The following is a 16,809-nucleotide window of genomic DNA, read 5'->3' as shown; positions in this document are numbered from 1 at the left end:
CTTTCAATGGTGAATCGAGGAAAATATTTCCTTTTGCGAGAGTGCCTGAAAGGCAGAAAAGTAAGAAAGCCTGCGATGGCTACTGAATAACCTCTTTTGATTTTACGACAAATAAGGCCTTTTACCTTTGTATTCGTTCGCCAAATCTTGTTCAGTTTCATCCAAGCTCGGTTTTTTCTGAATCTTCGTGGAAGAAGAAGCGGTTCACCAGCCACTACATCTGTGGATCCCACCAATTTCTTAAACCTGGCGGCTGCTCGCTCTTTGATCAGTGATTCACCGGCCACTAGATCGATGAAGAATCTCTCCAAAATATGCTTTTTGATCGGTGATTCACCGGCCACTAGATCCAGGGATCCCACCTTATTCTCAAACCTGGTGGTTCGGTTGATTGGCACTCCTGTAGGCGCATCTTGCATACAAATTATGGGGGTCCCAAGTCCTGCATCCATCAAGAAAATGTCTTCCCTTAAGCGTAAAACTTCAGACTTTAAGGCGTTTCCACTACATAAGAAAAAACTTGAATTAGATCTTGGAAATGATCGACTCAAATAGATGGTCATCATAAGCTATTTATTTTCCTCCTCTTCCTATTAATCAAAAGCTTCTTTTAAGTCGATTTAGCAGAAAACTAATCATGCCTTAACTAGCGCTCTTCGGGCCTACGGATCCTCCAGGTCTTTGATCCGCTTAAAAGGCTCTTTTTCGTCAGAAGAGGGCACGCTTGTTTTAGGCTTCCGGCAGCATTCCAGGAAAGAACTAGCCTCCTTCTTTTTTCCCGCTATCTTTTAGGTTGAACAACTCCCAAGGCCGCGCCGACATGAGCTCCTAACTTAATTTAAAAAGACTGAAGGAGCCGCAAACCTATGTTGTTTTTCTTTTTTTTCCATTGCAGTCTCCACACTCTGATAAACTCGATTCACCGCCTACCTCTACCTCTATGCCTGCCATGGATCAGGTCATGGGCGTTTTCTGAAAACCTTTTCTTTTAAAAGAGAAAAGGTATCAGACATAGGGCCATACTTTTCAAGATCGCTATGGAATGCATAAAGTTGATCTAGTGAGTATTCCCCACTTTTGGTTTTTGGATAATCCAGGGCTCGCGCCCCGCGATTCATCCAATCCCCATCAATATCCCATTGCGCCATCCTTTGAATAAGCTTTGTCTTTATTTCAAAGAGGTCCTCCGCCCTATAGTGAGCTTCCTCATATGAGATATCTCCCGCATTCGCTAAAATACGGTTTCGAATAGAAGCAACGGAATCCCCGCCTATAGTATGATTTTCATCATACGGGAAGGTGCTGTTGGCATTCGATGGACCAGCGGCTGGCTGTGCTGGCGGTTCACTCGGAGGCAGCTGAGGGGCTTCTTGCTCAGCAGGGGGTCCCCTTCTGTCCGTATCTGATGATACATGGACGTACTGTGGCCCAGTACTTTCACCTGGCACCCGGCGTTGTATGAAAGAAGGGCCCTCTCCCGGATCCGATCCCGCATTGGAAGACTCCATACCTCGACCGTACCATTTGGTAATCCAAGACCCACTGTCAAAAGAATTCATGGATCCCTCCGATGTTTCTGCTGCTTCTGGCTGCTGCCCAGCCTCCGCACACAATACCAGTGAAAAGGCGAAACCCAGAAATATGACTGAAAAAAAATAGATGCGAAGTAAACAGGTTAATAAAGTGATGAGAGTGAATATAAATGCATAGGACAGAACTACAAGTGGAAGGTTTTTCGTTTTCTTTCGTTTACAATGCAAATATGTTTGAAATAGAAGGATGCAGCATAAAATACCAAAAGCTAAGGCTAGTAAAAAACGTGGGTTTACAAGTCCTGCATCTACTAGACAAGGTGCGACCAAAAGAGATATGGAAAGACTAATAAAGCTAAAAAGAAAACGACTTAATAGTCCTTTCATGAGTTAGCTTTTCAAATATCTATAGAAGGAGCGCTGTGAGCTATCTGCCCCAAAGAGTACTGAAGAAAATGAAGAAATCTAGTGTTTCCGTGAGCAGTAAGCAGCAGATCTCCCCTTCTTTTTGGAAAGCTGGTGGCCGCGTGTGAATTCTTTCAAGGCAAGGGGCGGCCTGATTCGACATTGTTGTTTACTCTGATCCGGTCGAGGTGGTTTTCGTTTACCCTTTTTTTCTTTTTTGGCATAATTTCATTCTTTCCACCTCATCCACTAATCGACGAAAGAAAGGGCACCCTTCCCTTTCTCTCCCTAGGGCCTTCCCGGCAGCTAACCAATCATAAGGGCCCTTTCCCTCTAGGAGCTTTTCCAATGCGGCCTCCCATTGCCCCTTGCTTACCTTGATGGGGGAGCGTAACTCCTTGCTACAAAGGAGCTTTAAGATCTTCTTCTTCCAAAAATTTAGAAGAAAAAGATCTGCTGAGTCAAGTTCCGGCTGGCCCGGCCGAAAACGCCTGCCCTTCGACGGCAGGTTGATAATCTTATTCAAGTCCGAAAGAAAGGGGCTTTGAAACTTTTTCTTCCCCTCTTTCTTCCCCTCTTCGGACTTGATCCTGTCGAGCCATGTCTCTATATCCTCATCCTCCTCGGATACTGCATCCGCTTCTGGGCCAGCAGGTGCTGCATCCGCTTCCCCAAGCAATTCTCCCTGAGAGATTTCGGGAGAAGGAATTACTAGCATTTCCCCCTCTTGGGGTTGGTTCCCCGCGCCCGCAGCCACGAGCAGGTCTGAGGATCCCGCAGGATCGTGGCCCGGATTGGGGGGGGTACTATTACTTCCCCCCGCATCCCCCAAAAACTGGCTAACTGCTTTCCACAGTTCACCCCCTCCTCCTGTCATAAAGACTAGGTACAACATGAAGTAGAAAAGAAAAGCAACAAAGAAGAGCAGTGCAGCTCTGATCAGAGCGCATCTATTAATATAGAGGCGCCCTGGTAATTTTATAATTGTTTTCCCATAGACACCTGCTACTGAAAAATGAATATTGATCCAGACCCGGATTCCTAGAGAATACAAAAACAGAGATTTAAAATTAGTGGACAGATACTTGGACACAGGTACGATTTTCAATATTCTCATATTTTGTTTTCTAAATGTTTTGCTTCTTTAAAGCCCCCAAAATCAGGGCTGTGTTTTAAGCCCACAAGGCTTGGCTTGGGACGGCATGTTGGTAGCCCGGTTTTGTTAGAAAGAAGAGAAATAGGCAATACGTTTTGACCTAAAATGGGCGACCGACCAACGAAAAGATCATTATTTCGACATCGTTGGTAGTTCAATTTAGACCATAATACTGCCTTCAACAACCCAACGACTCCCTCGTTTGTAGGCCGTCTTAAAATCATAGAACAGACACAAAACACCCATTTTCAGGTTGGGTTGGTCCAACCAAGAAAGACATGGGAGTTTTAGGGACACCTGAGATAAGTCACACTTGGACCGACTACTTTAGTCAAGATTGGCTATCTCTATATACGCAAAATAAAGGCGAAGACTTTGCTCGTAGTTCCTCTCTCCTTAGTGTACTCGTGGGACTCGGTAGTGCGCTCGTGAGACATCGCGTAAGAGCGCTTAGAGCAGCTCGTAGCTATTGTATGCATGGGAGTGATGATATATTGATTGCACGAGCTAGCCGATTCGGATTGAGAGGAAGGTAAGTTCTGATCTAATATATGAAGACCTGTGTCGCACATCCGCTGCTAGAAGGAGTGAACTCGGGGTGAGATTGCTGCTTACTTGCTTGTGTCGCAGATCAGCTGCAAGAATAGGGTGAAAGGAAAACTTTAAAGCAGAAAGGCAGACGAACCAGGCAAATCATCTAATCCAGCGATGTGTTAAGCAAATAAGCAATTTACTTTTTCTCCACTGAATTCTTCACCCAAGTTTTTGTTGCAGGAGAAGCGGTGACAGAGCTGATCTATGATAAAGAGACAGAGAGGTCAATGCTTTATGTTAATAAAATAGGTCTTTAAGATCTTCTCCTAATCTGGCTGCTGGTACAGGCTTCCACCTGGCTGGATGGGACTTTCTAAATGAATTGATTCCTGCAAATCTAGCCTTGTCGCTTGATTCTCCGCTTAGAAATCAGTCATAGGAAGTTCAATTCTACCTCTACGCCAACTGCCCTAGCCTTTGCTTCCTCGGACATCTATGTGCTTGTTGATGCCTATTCAGACTCGGTGCCTCACAGCCATTACAGATTGAACTTGTCTGGTACGACTTCTTCCTTTAAATTAAAAGAGTTGTTCCAAAGGATAAAGGATCGGCCAGTGATTAAACCTCTTGTCGTACGTTTGGCTTCCGGCTTCTGGCCCCACCACTCTTTAATCAAGGAGAGGCGAGACTTCGTAAACTGGGATGGGACTATCCATACATTTCACTACTCCTTTCAGGCTTAGTTCGTAGTTTAGTTTAAGGAAGGCGACCAGCTCTTCTCAGAACCCCCGGGGAAACTCAAAGTTGTCTCTTGACCAGCTCTTGGGAATTCTGTGATATTAGTAAGCTAGGCCTATAGAGTTGCTTTGGTAAACAAAACCCCTGGAATTGCTTGACTTCTGCCTCTCATTACTTCAATTGGCATTGTATCACGAGTGTAGGAGTTGTCAAAGAAAAAAGATAAGAGACTCACTCACGGAACACTTTCTATATCAACGAAGTTCTAACCTCTGAAACATAGAGATATCAGCTGCTCTTACCTATTACTCTATTACATCTTACTCATAGCTAAAAGCAATTTACTCATACCTCGCTCTTTTCTCAAAAAAAAAGCTAATCTACTTAGCTTGAATACGAACTCGAACAGGGATATTCCATTAAGTTCAGGGATTCACCCCGTCCTTCTTAAGCAACTCTCACTCTTTCTTTCCACCGGATACCCTTGGCTCAGACAACCACACGATGGAAAAAGTTTTATGATAGATTGATCAAGGAAAAGCAATATCTATGAGCTGATCTTCCCTTTAGGCTGAGGAACGTAACTAGTTTCATTCCTTGAAGTCAGTCTGCCCAGGCATTCACCCAAGCACCAAGCCGGAGCAGAAGGGCAAAGCCAAGCCAGCCAAAGAAAAGAGGGATAGGCATGATTATTCTATTCTAAAGGTCAAGATACCTCCTTGCAACCAGACTCTCACAAGTCAACTACCTCTCCATAGCCTATGCGACTAAGCAAGTCAACAGTTTGTTAACAAGAGTGGCATATCCGGCTACAATCTTTAAACATTTCATCTCCTGTTAGTCGAGCCTCCCTCCCAGGCTGTGCTTTTCTTCTAGAGCGTTCTTGCCAGCTGGAAAGCATTCTGAGAACTACTAGCGATAATATACGCCCAGTGTCGCCGGGGGATTCTGTCCTTCTCCGCTTACTAACTGAGTTTCTTCCAACAAAGTTAGAATCTCACTCCGCCTTCGCCGGGGCTAGCTGCGTGGCTTCAACCCGTTCGCTCTCAGAATCACATCCAGATGCAAGAAAGCTATAGAATCAAGCTAGGAAGCTGTAGAATCAAGCAAGATTGCTTTACTACGAGAACAGGAGCAGGGCTTGAACCTGCAGTTTCCCATTTCCTGTTTCAGAATTTCTAACAAACATTATTGCTTTCTTTTCTTATGATATTTCTAGTTAGAGAGAATCAATTCAATTCCTATGGTCGCCATGGATGAAACGATTCTTATATCGAATACCCTCAGACGCAACGCACATCTATCTAACAAAGCAAGCACTTTCCTCGGTAAGGCCCGGGTATGCCTCCTACCTTCCTTCTGCAGGAAGAGCTTCCGAAACTACCTAACAACATTGCATTCTATACACTCTTTCTTCTATCGTTCATTCGCGGATACAAGCTAACGCTTTTGGGCTAACGCTTGTCTCCCGCATTCACTAACTACCATAACTAGTTGAGATAGATCGTTCGTATCCCATTTATAGGTATACTCACTTGCCTAGAGCTTTCATTGAAAGGTAAAGGAGCAGTATCAAAGAAACCAGCTCTATATCATAAGCCAAAGAGGGGAGATGAGATATTGAGTAGGCAGTAGATATGGCTTTGGGTCTCCCATATGCTTAAAAAGTAGTGTATGGGGGGGAAAGCTCGACTCTTACAGAGGGAAGTCCTTGGCTGGACAGACTGAGATTGAGAGACAGACCAGGCCAGGCTACTTTCTATTCTATAAAGAAGAGACCTTCTTTATTTCCGGCCCACAGGATAGAAAAGTAGATCGTTCAACTCTAGCTTCTGTTTTCATTTTCAGGTCCCACATTGAATCTAAAATAGATCTTTGCTACATGCTGCTTAAGACATTTAATTCGAAGAAAGAGAGAGTGAGCAGCTGACTTGCAACCCCTAGGTCATAAGAATCTACCGATTAATACTTTTGGTCGAGTTTTTTTCGCTCCTAGCCGCTTTAACAACAGCTGCTCTAGCTCTTTAACTCCTTAGTTACAAGAGAGGGCTATCTACTACAATGGGACATAGCTTCTCCTGTCTCCTTGAAACCGCAGGAACAAGAAATAGCTCCTTAACTTCTTAGCTACAAGAAACTACAACAGCTACAAACAACAGGTTACGAAGTAACTTGAGCTTCTTAGCTCCTTAACTACAATAGCAAGTAAACTTCCTCCTCTCTTTAGAAAGCCCACAGGGTCTTTAGCTCCTTAACTGCAAGAGCTCCGAGCTGCAATAGCGACTTTCGAGATCTCGGTTCAGATCTGTTTGAAAAGTAGCAAGACGAAAACTGCTACCTTTTCCTCTCTGTTTAGGAAGGGATTCACTAGTAACCGAGCAAATACGAGATCTTTTAAACACGGGGACATAAGATCGATATTTCCATATCCCTTTTCAGACACATCAACGAGAGAAAGCACTAGTAGAATCGGCATCTTCCTTGCTAAGGAGGTTGGATTCAACTTTATGTAATGTACGCGGTTGTCATCGCCCAAAGAAGTCAATAACAAGCCATTGTTTGACCAATCGCGTATTCTCAACCAAGAAGAATAAGACAGGAATGTGCTGTAGAACGGGTTCTCTCTCTAAACTCCTTTCCACAACAGTAGCTGAAAACGAGGTCTACTCTGTTAAGGAGGCTACTTGAGCAACTTTAGCTACAGGAACACAAGCTACGAGCTCATTAGCTCCCTTGGCTGCATTTGCTACTTTCGCTTCTTATTTACCAGGAAGGCCATAAACTACAATCGGCAAGGATGAGCTTTCTCCTCCTGTCTTGTCCGTAAAGCCTGTTACTAAAACGGGACGCCGTTACCTTTCTCCGGCTGCAGGAACACCGGCGCATTAGCTACAAATAGGAACAGCTACAGATGAATGCCCAGAATCTGCTGCTTGAGAACCGGAAGTGACATAGAAGAAGAGTCTCAGTTTGTGGGAAAGAGCTGGTGCCTTTAATATGCCTTGCTAGGTACTATCCTTAAAGTAAAGGAGGAACCGTCCAAAGAGGGTCATGCCATCCCATCTCGTGAGGGGATCTTTTTTCTTTCCTCTTTCGGATAGGTCTAAGGGGGGAGGAAAGGACAATTGCTATTTCATCCGGTGCTTTCTTTATCTTTGCAAGAAGGTTTGATGGAGGAATGCCGGGAATGAGAGATGGGGTACTGGGACTGGAGCTAGTGGTTAACTATTCATATTCATCTTCCTCTCCCTTGACGGGAGTGAGTGCAAAGAGAAGGAGGCGGAGTAGGAATAGGAATTCGGAATATACTTTTTGAAAGAACGACGTAACCGGCAGCTATTGAATAAGCCTTCCCTTCTTCCTTGACTGGTGATGTGGAATAACCGGTGTGCAGATGAATTAATTACCGAAAAACTTTCAATCTCATAAGAGAATAAAGAAAGTAGCCTAGCAGCCCCGATACGCCGAAACCTCTTATTCCGGCTAACTTACTGCCGGAGTCATAAATTGCATAAGAGAAGAGACGCCGTATTTTTTATTAAAAAAGAGCTCTTCCGAATGATAAAGAAAAAGGGTGCTTAGGTTCGTTGGAAAACCCAACGTTTGTACATCCTTCTCCCATGCTTTCCGTTGGTCAAAAACCAATAAAAGTTCTCTAGACTTCTTCACTACTCGTACAGGAAGGACTCTCTTTCTGTCTGGAGGGAATACTTTGTTCGAAAGAAAGATGCCTCAACTGGATAAATTTACTTATTTCACACAATTCTTCTGGTCATGCCTTTTCCTCTTTACTTTCTATATTGCCATATGCAATGATGAGAATGGACTACTTGGGATCAGCAGAATTCTAAAACTGCGGAACCAACTGGTTTCACACCAGGAGAACAACATCCGGAGCAAGGACCCCAATAGTTTGGAAGATATCTTGAGAAAAGGTTTTAGCACCGGGGTATCCTATATGTACTCCAGTTTATTCGAAGTATCCCAATGGTGTAACTTCGCCTACTTAGTGGAAAAAAAAATTGGAAAAAGCAGGCTGCTCTTTAAGAAGATTCTCTCTTGTTTCGGAGAAATAAGTGGCTCACGAGGAATGGAAAGAAACATATTCTATTTGATCTCGAAGTCCTCATATAGCACTTCTTCCAATCCTGGATGGGGGATCACTTGTAGGAATGACATAACGCTAATCCATGTTCCACTACGGCCAAAAAAGCTTCGGTTTTTAATCACATTATTTTATTACTTGATAGAACTACAAGGGTCTGATTCTTCGAAATAAGAGGATATGTAGGTAGTTCGGTTTCTAGCCGGATGCGACCCCCCCTGAGTAACAGGAATCACACCTGAGTAACAGGAATCACACAAGGGTAGATTAGAAACCTCTGGTAAAATGCCCGCCCGTAACCCAGCAGATAAAGTACATTACATAGTCCGTTTTAGGGATTGGCGATTTACCCATTCAGTGACTTTTGGCATTGGACGTTCCCAAAATGGGTACTGCCGGGTCGGGTGAATTCAATAATAGACGCCTGTTGGCATTCCAGCCTTCCTTCGCTTTCAGGGCCTATCCGAATCCAGTACTTCTTTTCTTGGTCGTGAATATATGAACTGGTTGTTCGCTGTTCAAGAATTCTTGTTTAGGCAGTTCATACCATCCATACATAGTGTTTTGATCTAATATTTAAATTCTTCCGTGTTTCAGCAGTAGCCTATTGTTCCAGGGAGCTAAGGTCCAAAATATGGAAGAAACAAGCGTTTCCGCGACTCTACCACCCAGTAAATTATGTTCCACTTAATCCCCCTCTTTCATGGCCACATAACTTTCCGGCTAAGGAATGGGAAATCTTTCTCCTGTTCCATGAATCCAATTTTCATTTCATCCGGGAAAAGCCATCTTTTTCTCAACAATGTCTTTGTCATTTGATCCAATAGCGTTCCGTTAGATAGGAATAGATTTGATAAATACTGATAACTCTCAGATAGAGTATTAGAACGGAAAGATCCATTAGATAATGAACTAGTGGTTCTAAACCATCTCTGGCGATTAATCAACAATTCAACGTGCTTTTCTTGCGTCTTCTTGATAAACCAGCGTTTATATATAGATGTAGGAGGGTCTAGTAAGAAGCCCCTTTGACATCTCTTCATCTGCAAATAATTCTCGATGTGAAAACACAGAGACAAAGAGCTGATCTTTGAATAGGAAAAAGAGTGGATCTGCAGGGTCCCAAATGAATTGGCTTATTCGAAAAAAGCCTTGTTCTTTGGAAGATCTATCCCGTGTCTGGTACTGCATGGTTTCACTCTGCAAGAACTCCGAATCATTCTCTTGAAGCTCGTCCTCTTCATCATAAAGGATCCGCTTGCCCCGAAATGACCTGGACCAATAGGGAAATCCCAATTCATTGGGCCTTTCGATACAATCAAATAGAATGCCCCAAGGGTGACATATTCTAGGAGCCCAAACTATGTGATTAAATAAATCCTCCTCTACCTGTTGCGGATCGAGGGCCCCTTCCCCTTCTTCAAACTCCGATTCATTTTTTCATAGAGAAATCTCTGATCAAGGATAGAACAAGATCCGTTTTGCATAATATCTAAGGGATTCCTTGGTTCGGGCCTAGCCAGAAGTCTGGTCATCTTTGCAAAAGAAGACGTTCAAAGAACCTCGAATATCAAAGATTCCTTTTTTTGTGCAGCATCCTTCCTTTACGGATCTTTCGAGAATAACAAGGCTGCTGTGGAATGGTTTGATAATAATATGATAGAAGCTTTGCGAGTCTCTTCTAATGATGAATTAACCCGATTAGCTTGTGATGCGAAAAAACCATTACAGTTTCTGTCATGTCTTGTTGTATTTAAAGAGTATTTAACGACTCAAGTCGTACAAGTTATAACATCTCATCCTATAACCCAGGACGCCTCCGCGAGTGCTTATCAGCTAATGAGCTACTTTTTATTAGATAAAGATCTGGCTAAGAATACAAATCTTATACAACGGCCGGGTGATTCCAATATCCAAGATATTTATGAATACCTTCTCGAGGAAGTGCAAGTCTACATAAATGAGACTAAGAAATATCAAAATGATTCACTCATTCTTTTTGTAGGTAGTAAGCTGACGCGTAAGATAGTGAAAGGAATCTTTATGCCTATGATATATGGGAAAACAATAATGAGCGCGGGTATCTTTCTGCAAGAGAGTTTCTCTTTCGATCTGGGTAAGCGCCAGAACGCCGTGGCTCAAGTCTTTTATGACTTCTTTAAGGAGAAATATTCTAGACTGAATTGCTTGATGAATATGATCCAAAATATTGGTTGGTTCTCATCAGAGAGGGGTCAACCAGTTTGCTATAAAGTGCCATTATTTACAACAATACAAGATTATCGAAAATCATCTGAGACTCATATATGGGTCTACTCAAAAAGCACACATTCGAGGAAAAAGGTAACTCTCTCAATACCTTCGGAGGAACGAGATAGTCGAAAAACGATGTCATCAACCTTCGTCAACTTCATTCATCAAAAGGATGCCCGTCTCGCTATGAGTGTAGTCAATTTCTTACTCTCTGATTCTTCTACCCCTATCTACACAGTTCACGACAACTTTCTATCAACAGCTGACTGTAGCTCTATATTGCCGTTGTTTTATACCTACGCCTATAAGGAGATGGGTCCACCTCTTTTAGTGATCAACGAGTTCATCTATATGAATTTAACCAAACCAGGTTACCATGATCCAGAAAAATTTAAAAAAGTTATTCCTTCTCGGGAACTCGAATCTCTCTTAAATAATTGTATTCCAGCTGAGCTTAGGAAGAAAAACAATCTTTGGAATAAAAAGAAAACAATTATAGTGAATGCATATAATACCTATATTAATGCTGTATGCGGTCCTATCGATAGTGATACAACAAATGCATCTGTAGCCACCCTATTAGCCACCAGATATGAGGCTCATGAGCAAAAGTGGAATTCTTTCAAAAAAGAGCTTTCCGATCTATATTGTTTACAGTATTAGCATGTTAGTCAAAAAGGGGGCATATTTAAGGGTTCATACAACCCGTTCATACTGTACTACATACAAAAGCCGTTACTTCGATTCTGATCTATTCTATACGCGTATTCGTCATACAACATATGCTTCTCCACATCCTTTTTTGATTCAAGCTGCACATGATATAGACCCGGGCTTCACCGTTCTGGAAATCGTCTTAATAATCAACGCTATTTTCGATCTTCTAATTCGTTATGTCTTCTCATCGGTAGAAGGATATTCCAAATTCCTTATTACCTTGACCCTAATTGATAAGGATGGTAAGGATATTACATATACTATATGTGATGCAATACCATTGACTCCACTAGATGGTAGCGCGTTCTTTCCTTATAAGGAACTATTTCGTTATATCTATAGGGCTGTTATCCAAGTTTTTGAGAAATACAAAGGTGCTATCATTACAAAAATAGCCCTGCGTATCTTTCTAACTGGTCAAAATCTTGAAAAACATCTCTCATCAAAAGATGAAATCATAAAGGTACTTGATACCCTTTTAGAGGATCTTTCTCATGATGATAATGGCTACAATTCAGACTGGGACGGTAGTGATAATGGCAACAATGTTGGAAACAACAACGATAGCAATAACAGTGTTGGTCTTCTTTCGTTGGTTTTAAACGACAAAAGAGATGTAAAACCCCCTGTTGCTAAACCTATTTCGAATAAGAAACGTACTTATAATAGTAATATATCACAAATCCTTTCTTCAAATCCAAAAGTTGTTAGACCCTTTATGGTGGCCGATATTGAGACAATCCTTATGAAGGATGATACGGGGATGGAAGTGCAGACTCCATACGCAGTAGGTTTACTGGTGGTTCTACCTGAAAAGGAAGTGGATAAAGCGGATATTGTGACTTTCTATAGCGAGGATTTCCTTTACAAAGAAATCTATTCATCCTTCAAAGATAGGAGCGAGAAGATCCTATATGAGATGGTTAAACGGATTGATGTAGTAGCTACTAAACAGTATAAGACAGCGTTGTCTATATACTTCCATAACTTATCACGATTCGATGGAATAATCTTGCTTAAGCACTTAATCTGTCATCATCCATACTACATAATGAAACCTCTGATTCGAAACCATCGAATTTACGAGATCAAAGTCTACAAAAAGATGCAACAAGAGGTGGATGAAAAGATGGTTGATAAGAAAGGTGTTCTGTTATTCTCCTTCAAAGATTCGTTAAATCTACTTCCTGGAAAACTGGCTACCCTGGCACAGAGCCTGTGTCCGGATCTTGGGGGTAAATATGATTTCGATCATGAGCAACTCAAAACTGTGGAAGATCTCTCTCTTAGGGAAGAAGAATTGCTTGAGTATTTGAAGCAGGATGTGCTTCTACTTGGAGGAGTGTTGAAAAAAGCTCAAGAGATCATCTTGAATCTCTATAATGTGAACATAAATACAGTCTTGACCATATCATCCCTAGCTATGAGAATCTTTCGTATTCAATACTATGATGCTTCGTCTTTTCCAATCCACATCCCAAACGTGAATGAAGACAAATTCATCAGGAAGGGCTACTACGGAGGTCATGTTGATGTCTATAAACCAAGAGGTGAGAACTTGTACTACTATGATGTGAACTCTCTCTATCCCTATGTGATGCAAGAATACCCAATGCCTGCTGGTAAACCAACCTGGAATGGAGATCTGAGGAAGAAGGATTTAGACACCCTCTATGGATTTATTGAGGCTTTTGTGAAATGCCCGGATTCTATCAAAAACCCATTTCTACCCTATAGGGAAAAGGTTAATGGATCTCTCATCTTTCCAACAGGATACTTTGTAGGTGTTTACTATAGCGAGGAGTTGAAATATGCTCGCGATTTGGGCTACACCATCTACCCTCTACGTGGCTATCTCTTTAAGAAGACGGAAAGCCCTTTCAAGACCTTTGTCAACGATCTATATAATAGCAGGTTAAAGGCTAAGAAAGATGGGAATGAAGGAATGTCTTATGTTTACAAAATCCTTATGAATTCTCTTTACGGCAGATTTGGTATCAATCCAAAAATGACTATTACCGAGATCTGCGATCAAGATTGTTACAATCAATTAGTAAGAAAGGATACTTTCATAAATGGGGACAAACTGAACGAAGATACATACGTAGCGAATTTAAATAAAGATTTATCAACAGATAGTTGGGACCCGCCTAAGAATGCTGCAGTCCAACTAGCAGCGGCTATTACAGCATGTGCAAGGATCCATATGTATCCATATATAGCAAGAGAGGACTGCTACTACACAGACACAGACTCTATAGTTCTTGGTAACCCACTCTCAGATGATATGGTATCTTCTTCAGTCTTAGGTAAATTGAAGCTAGAAGATCAAATAGCGTGGGGGCTCTTTTTAGCACCTAAAACCTATTGCTATACTACAATTGATGGTAAAGATTTACTAAAACACAAGGGTGCAGCAAAACATTTTGTTGACATTGATTGGTATGAAAACCAATATGCTAACAGAAAGAACGAGAAAAGTGTACCGTATTCGACTCCCTTTGGTGTTGATTGGAATCAACTTCGGATTTTTAAGAAAACGTCGAATCTTGCGATGAATGTGGATATCGGTACCAAAAGGAATGTGGTATACACTGAAAATAATGTTTGGTTGGAGACCACACCCTTTAAAGTGGAAGGCTTAAAAGACTGCACAAATCAGGACTTGAGATACATTATCAAGATAATCCAACATGAGAAAGATCCGGAGGAAAGCCAAAATACCACGCTTGAAACATATCAGAGTGATGCTGACAGAGAAGACGATAGCTCAGGCAATCGTTCCGGCAGTTCACATGAAAGCAATGAGAATAGCAATAGCTCTGGGAGTGATGAAGACGGTGACAATAAGAATGAAATCATACCTCCTATAGATGATAAAGTAGATGAGACTACTAACACTTCTGATAACCATTCTTCAACTAGCAGTGGATGGGATAAAGTTGTAAAAGAACTTAGAAGAGAAAGAGAACAAAGAGAAAGAGAAGCCACTGATGAAACTAGCACTTGTGAGCCTACTTCTACCTATGCACCTACTGCAAATGATTACACTACAGCGCGAGACATAGATGATTATTCTCAACATGAAGCCTGTACAACTGATTCTGACACCTACTATGATAGAAGTGCGCGGGATAGAAATGATTCTAGAAGAGAGAACGAACAATATATCATAAACCTAATCGACCGCGGAGAAGATCAAGAAAATGAATTGATTGAATACTATGTTATTAGAATGGAGAACAAAGATAGAGTGAAAGAGATCTGGGATCGAAAAGCAAAAGCAGAAGAAATGCTAAGCAAACTCAATTCAGACGATGTAGTAAACCCTAGATTAATCAAGCATTGGAAATCTGACATCAGATGTGCAAACCGGGCCTATGCTATCTTTAAGACCCAGAAGGACATCAGGGAAGGTAAGACAAGAGTAGAAGATATTACACTATCCAACTGGTATGCTGGGGATTATTCTGCTGATATTCCTTATCCCTATGATCCAGACGTTCAGATACTTCTTGAGAAATTCAAGGATAAAGATAAAGCACAACACGTATGGGTATGGAAAGAGAGAACCCATATGGAGCTAAAAAGAGAAGCAGAGAAGGGAGATAACGCTAACCTTAGACTTTTGATGTTGTACAAATATCGTATAGCATGTGTCAACGTCGCTTACTCTAAATACATGGAAAGAAAAGAAATGTATGGAGACGAAAGACTCGAATCGCTAGCTGACTTCCTGCCTACGTATGATGATTATGAGAGCAATGGAAGCTACTATGATAGCAATGGAAGCTACTATGATAGCACTTCTTCTACTAATTCCATTGATGCGCGGGAGCGGGATAGAAATGATTCTAGAAGTGAAAGAGAAGAAAGAAAAAGAGAAAGCACTGATGAAACTAGCACTTGTGAGCCTACCTCTAGCTCTGGCAATGAGAGCTCTGGTGGCAACAACACTTCTTCTATTACTTCTGATGCCCGGGAGCGGGTGCAAGAACGAATCAAAGACCTAGATGACCCATGACCGAGATCAATGTTGTTGAGTCTGAGGTCTATGGCAATGGCAGAGCGTGAGAAACGAGAAGCTACTAGAAGGGCTCACAAATTACCTTGATTTATCGAGCTCTTGATTCTATGGCTAGAATTGAGCGTTATATCGCCATTATGATAACACATGGGTGTTACGCTACATTCAAGCCTAAACGTAGGATGTCAGCTAAAGAAAGCTACCATTGGAACGAAGAAGAGCATCAAGTATCGCTCGCTGTCAGGTAAGGCATAAAAGTTGAACGTCATATCCGAGTTTGGGGTACAAAGTGCATTTTTTCCAACAACAAGTCCCGATTGCCCTATCTCTTAAGCTCTTAAGAGTCGCATTTGGCTATAAACACCGAACTACCTACATATCCTCTGATTCTTCTGAATCAGACCCTCTGTAGTTCTATCAATCTATAAGCCGATTTAACAAGAATCCGCGCTCGGGAAGATGAAGGGTAGGATGGAGGGGAGGTACCGGGCAATCAAAGAAAGAAGCCAGCTTAAAAGCACCCTGGTCGAAGCAAAGCTCATGCGATGAGGGGAAGAGATGACCAGCAGATTTCAGCACAGGGTAGACAGTGGTATGGAGGTCAGCAGGGACAGTGGCGTGGACAGAATCAGAATAGGGGGAGGTCAGTCAGCTTATGGTCGAAATCAGTATGGAGGTCAGAGGCAGAATCAGCAGTTTCAGCAGCAGCAGCCTAGACAGTGGCAGAATCGTCAACAGGGGCAAGGCCGTTATTCAGTGTATGGGGGCAATCCTAATATGATTCCAGTTGCTCCTTGTGCTACATGTGGTGGACATCATCCGGGGAAGCCTTGTTATAGCGCTGTTGAATACAATAAGAACTGATATTAGAGTTCTATTGGTCTTGTGAGCGTAATAAGCTAGACACATGTTGTATACTGCCCATATATCTTATCATTTTACATATTTTCCATAACTTGGTGGATATCCACCGGATCCGGAGTAATCGTTAATACACCAGTAGTAATTAATACGGCAATTATGATACCTAATCCAACGTTACGTAGCACATTACCACTTATTTCCTGTGGGATATTTACATCATCCAATGGGGGTAGATAATAGGCAGTTTTAATTGCCTCTGCTGATAAACTATCATTCTTAACGCTAATTATAGCAGAACGGATATTGGGTGCTAGGGTCTCTACATTGTTGAATGGGTCATATGAAACAATAGGATTAAATAAATCTATAGGTACTATACCATCCGTACATGGATAATATCCATAACAAACTGTGAAAGCAACTCCCGTAGTTGTTAGTATTAACATACGGCAAAAGGTCCCATTTAACAAGGTTACTA

At 41.9% G+C, this 16,809-nt stretch overlaps 3 protein-coding genes across 3 annotated transcripts in view; 2 read left to right on the top strand and 1 right to left on the bottom strand.

Annotated features, from left to right (window-relative positions):
* LOC141661024 (small ribosomal subunit protein bS1m-like) overlaps positions 1–955 on the bottom strand; it is a 995-nt gene extending 40 nt beyond the window's left edge. The window contains exon 1 of the mRNA XM_074468003.1: positions 1–955. This exon is cut by the window's left edge and continues 40 nt beyond it. Within this exon, the coding sequence (XP_074324104.1) occupies positions 1–566 (566 nt within the window). The 5' untranslated portion in view covers positions 567–955.
* A 7,800-nt stretch (positions 956–8,755) lies between these two features.
* On the top strand, positions 8,756–11,386 carry LOC141661023 (putative DNA-directed RNA polymerase). The gene is made up of 3 exons (XM_074468002.1): positions 8,756–8,874; positions 9,068–9,141; positions 9,990–11,386. The coding sequence occupies exons 1-3, from the start codon at positions 8,756–8,758 to the stop codon at positions 11,384–11,386; spliced, it is 1,590 nt and encodes a 529-aa protein (XP_074324103.1).
* Positions 11,387–12,158: 772 nt separating this feature from the next.
* LOC141661021 (DNA polymerase-like) lies at positions 12,159–15,464 on the top strand. Its single transcript, XM_074468001.1, has one exon. The coding sequence runs from the start codon at positions 12,159–12,161 to the stop codon at positions 15,462–15,464; it is 3,306 nt and encodes a 1,101-aa protein (XP_074324102.1).
* The last annotated feature ends 1,345 nt before the right edge of the window (positions 15,465–16,809 follow it).

The sequence above is a fragment of the Apium graveolens genome, chromosome 5 (assembly GCF_009905375.1).
Source record: "Apium graveolens cultivar Ventura chromosome 5, ASM990537v1, whole genome shotgun sequence".
In the NCBI taxonomy this organism is placed as follows: domain Eukaryota; kingdom Viridiplantae; phylum Streptophyta; class Magnoliopsida; order Apiales; family Apiaceae; genus Apium; species Apium graveolens.
The sequence above is the reverse complement of the archived record's forward strand: the minus strand, read 5'-3'. Positions and strand labels throughout refer to the sequence as shown.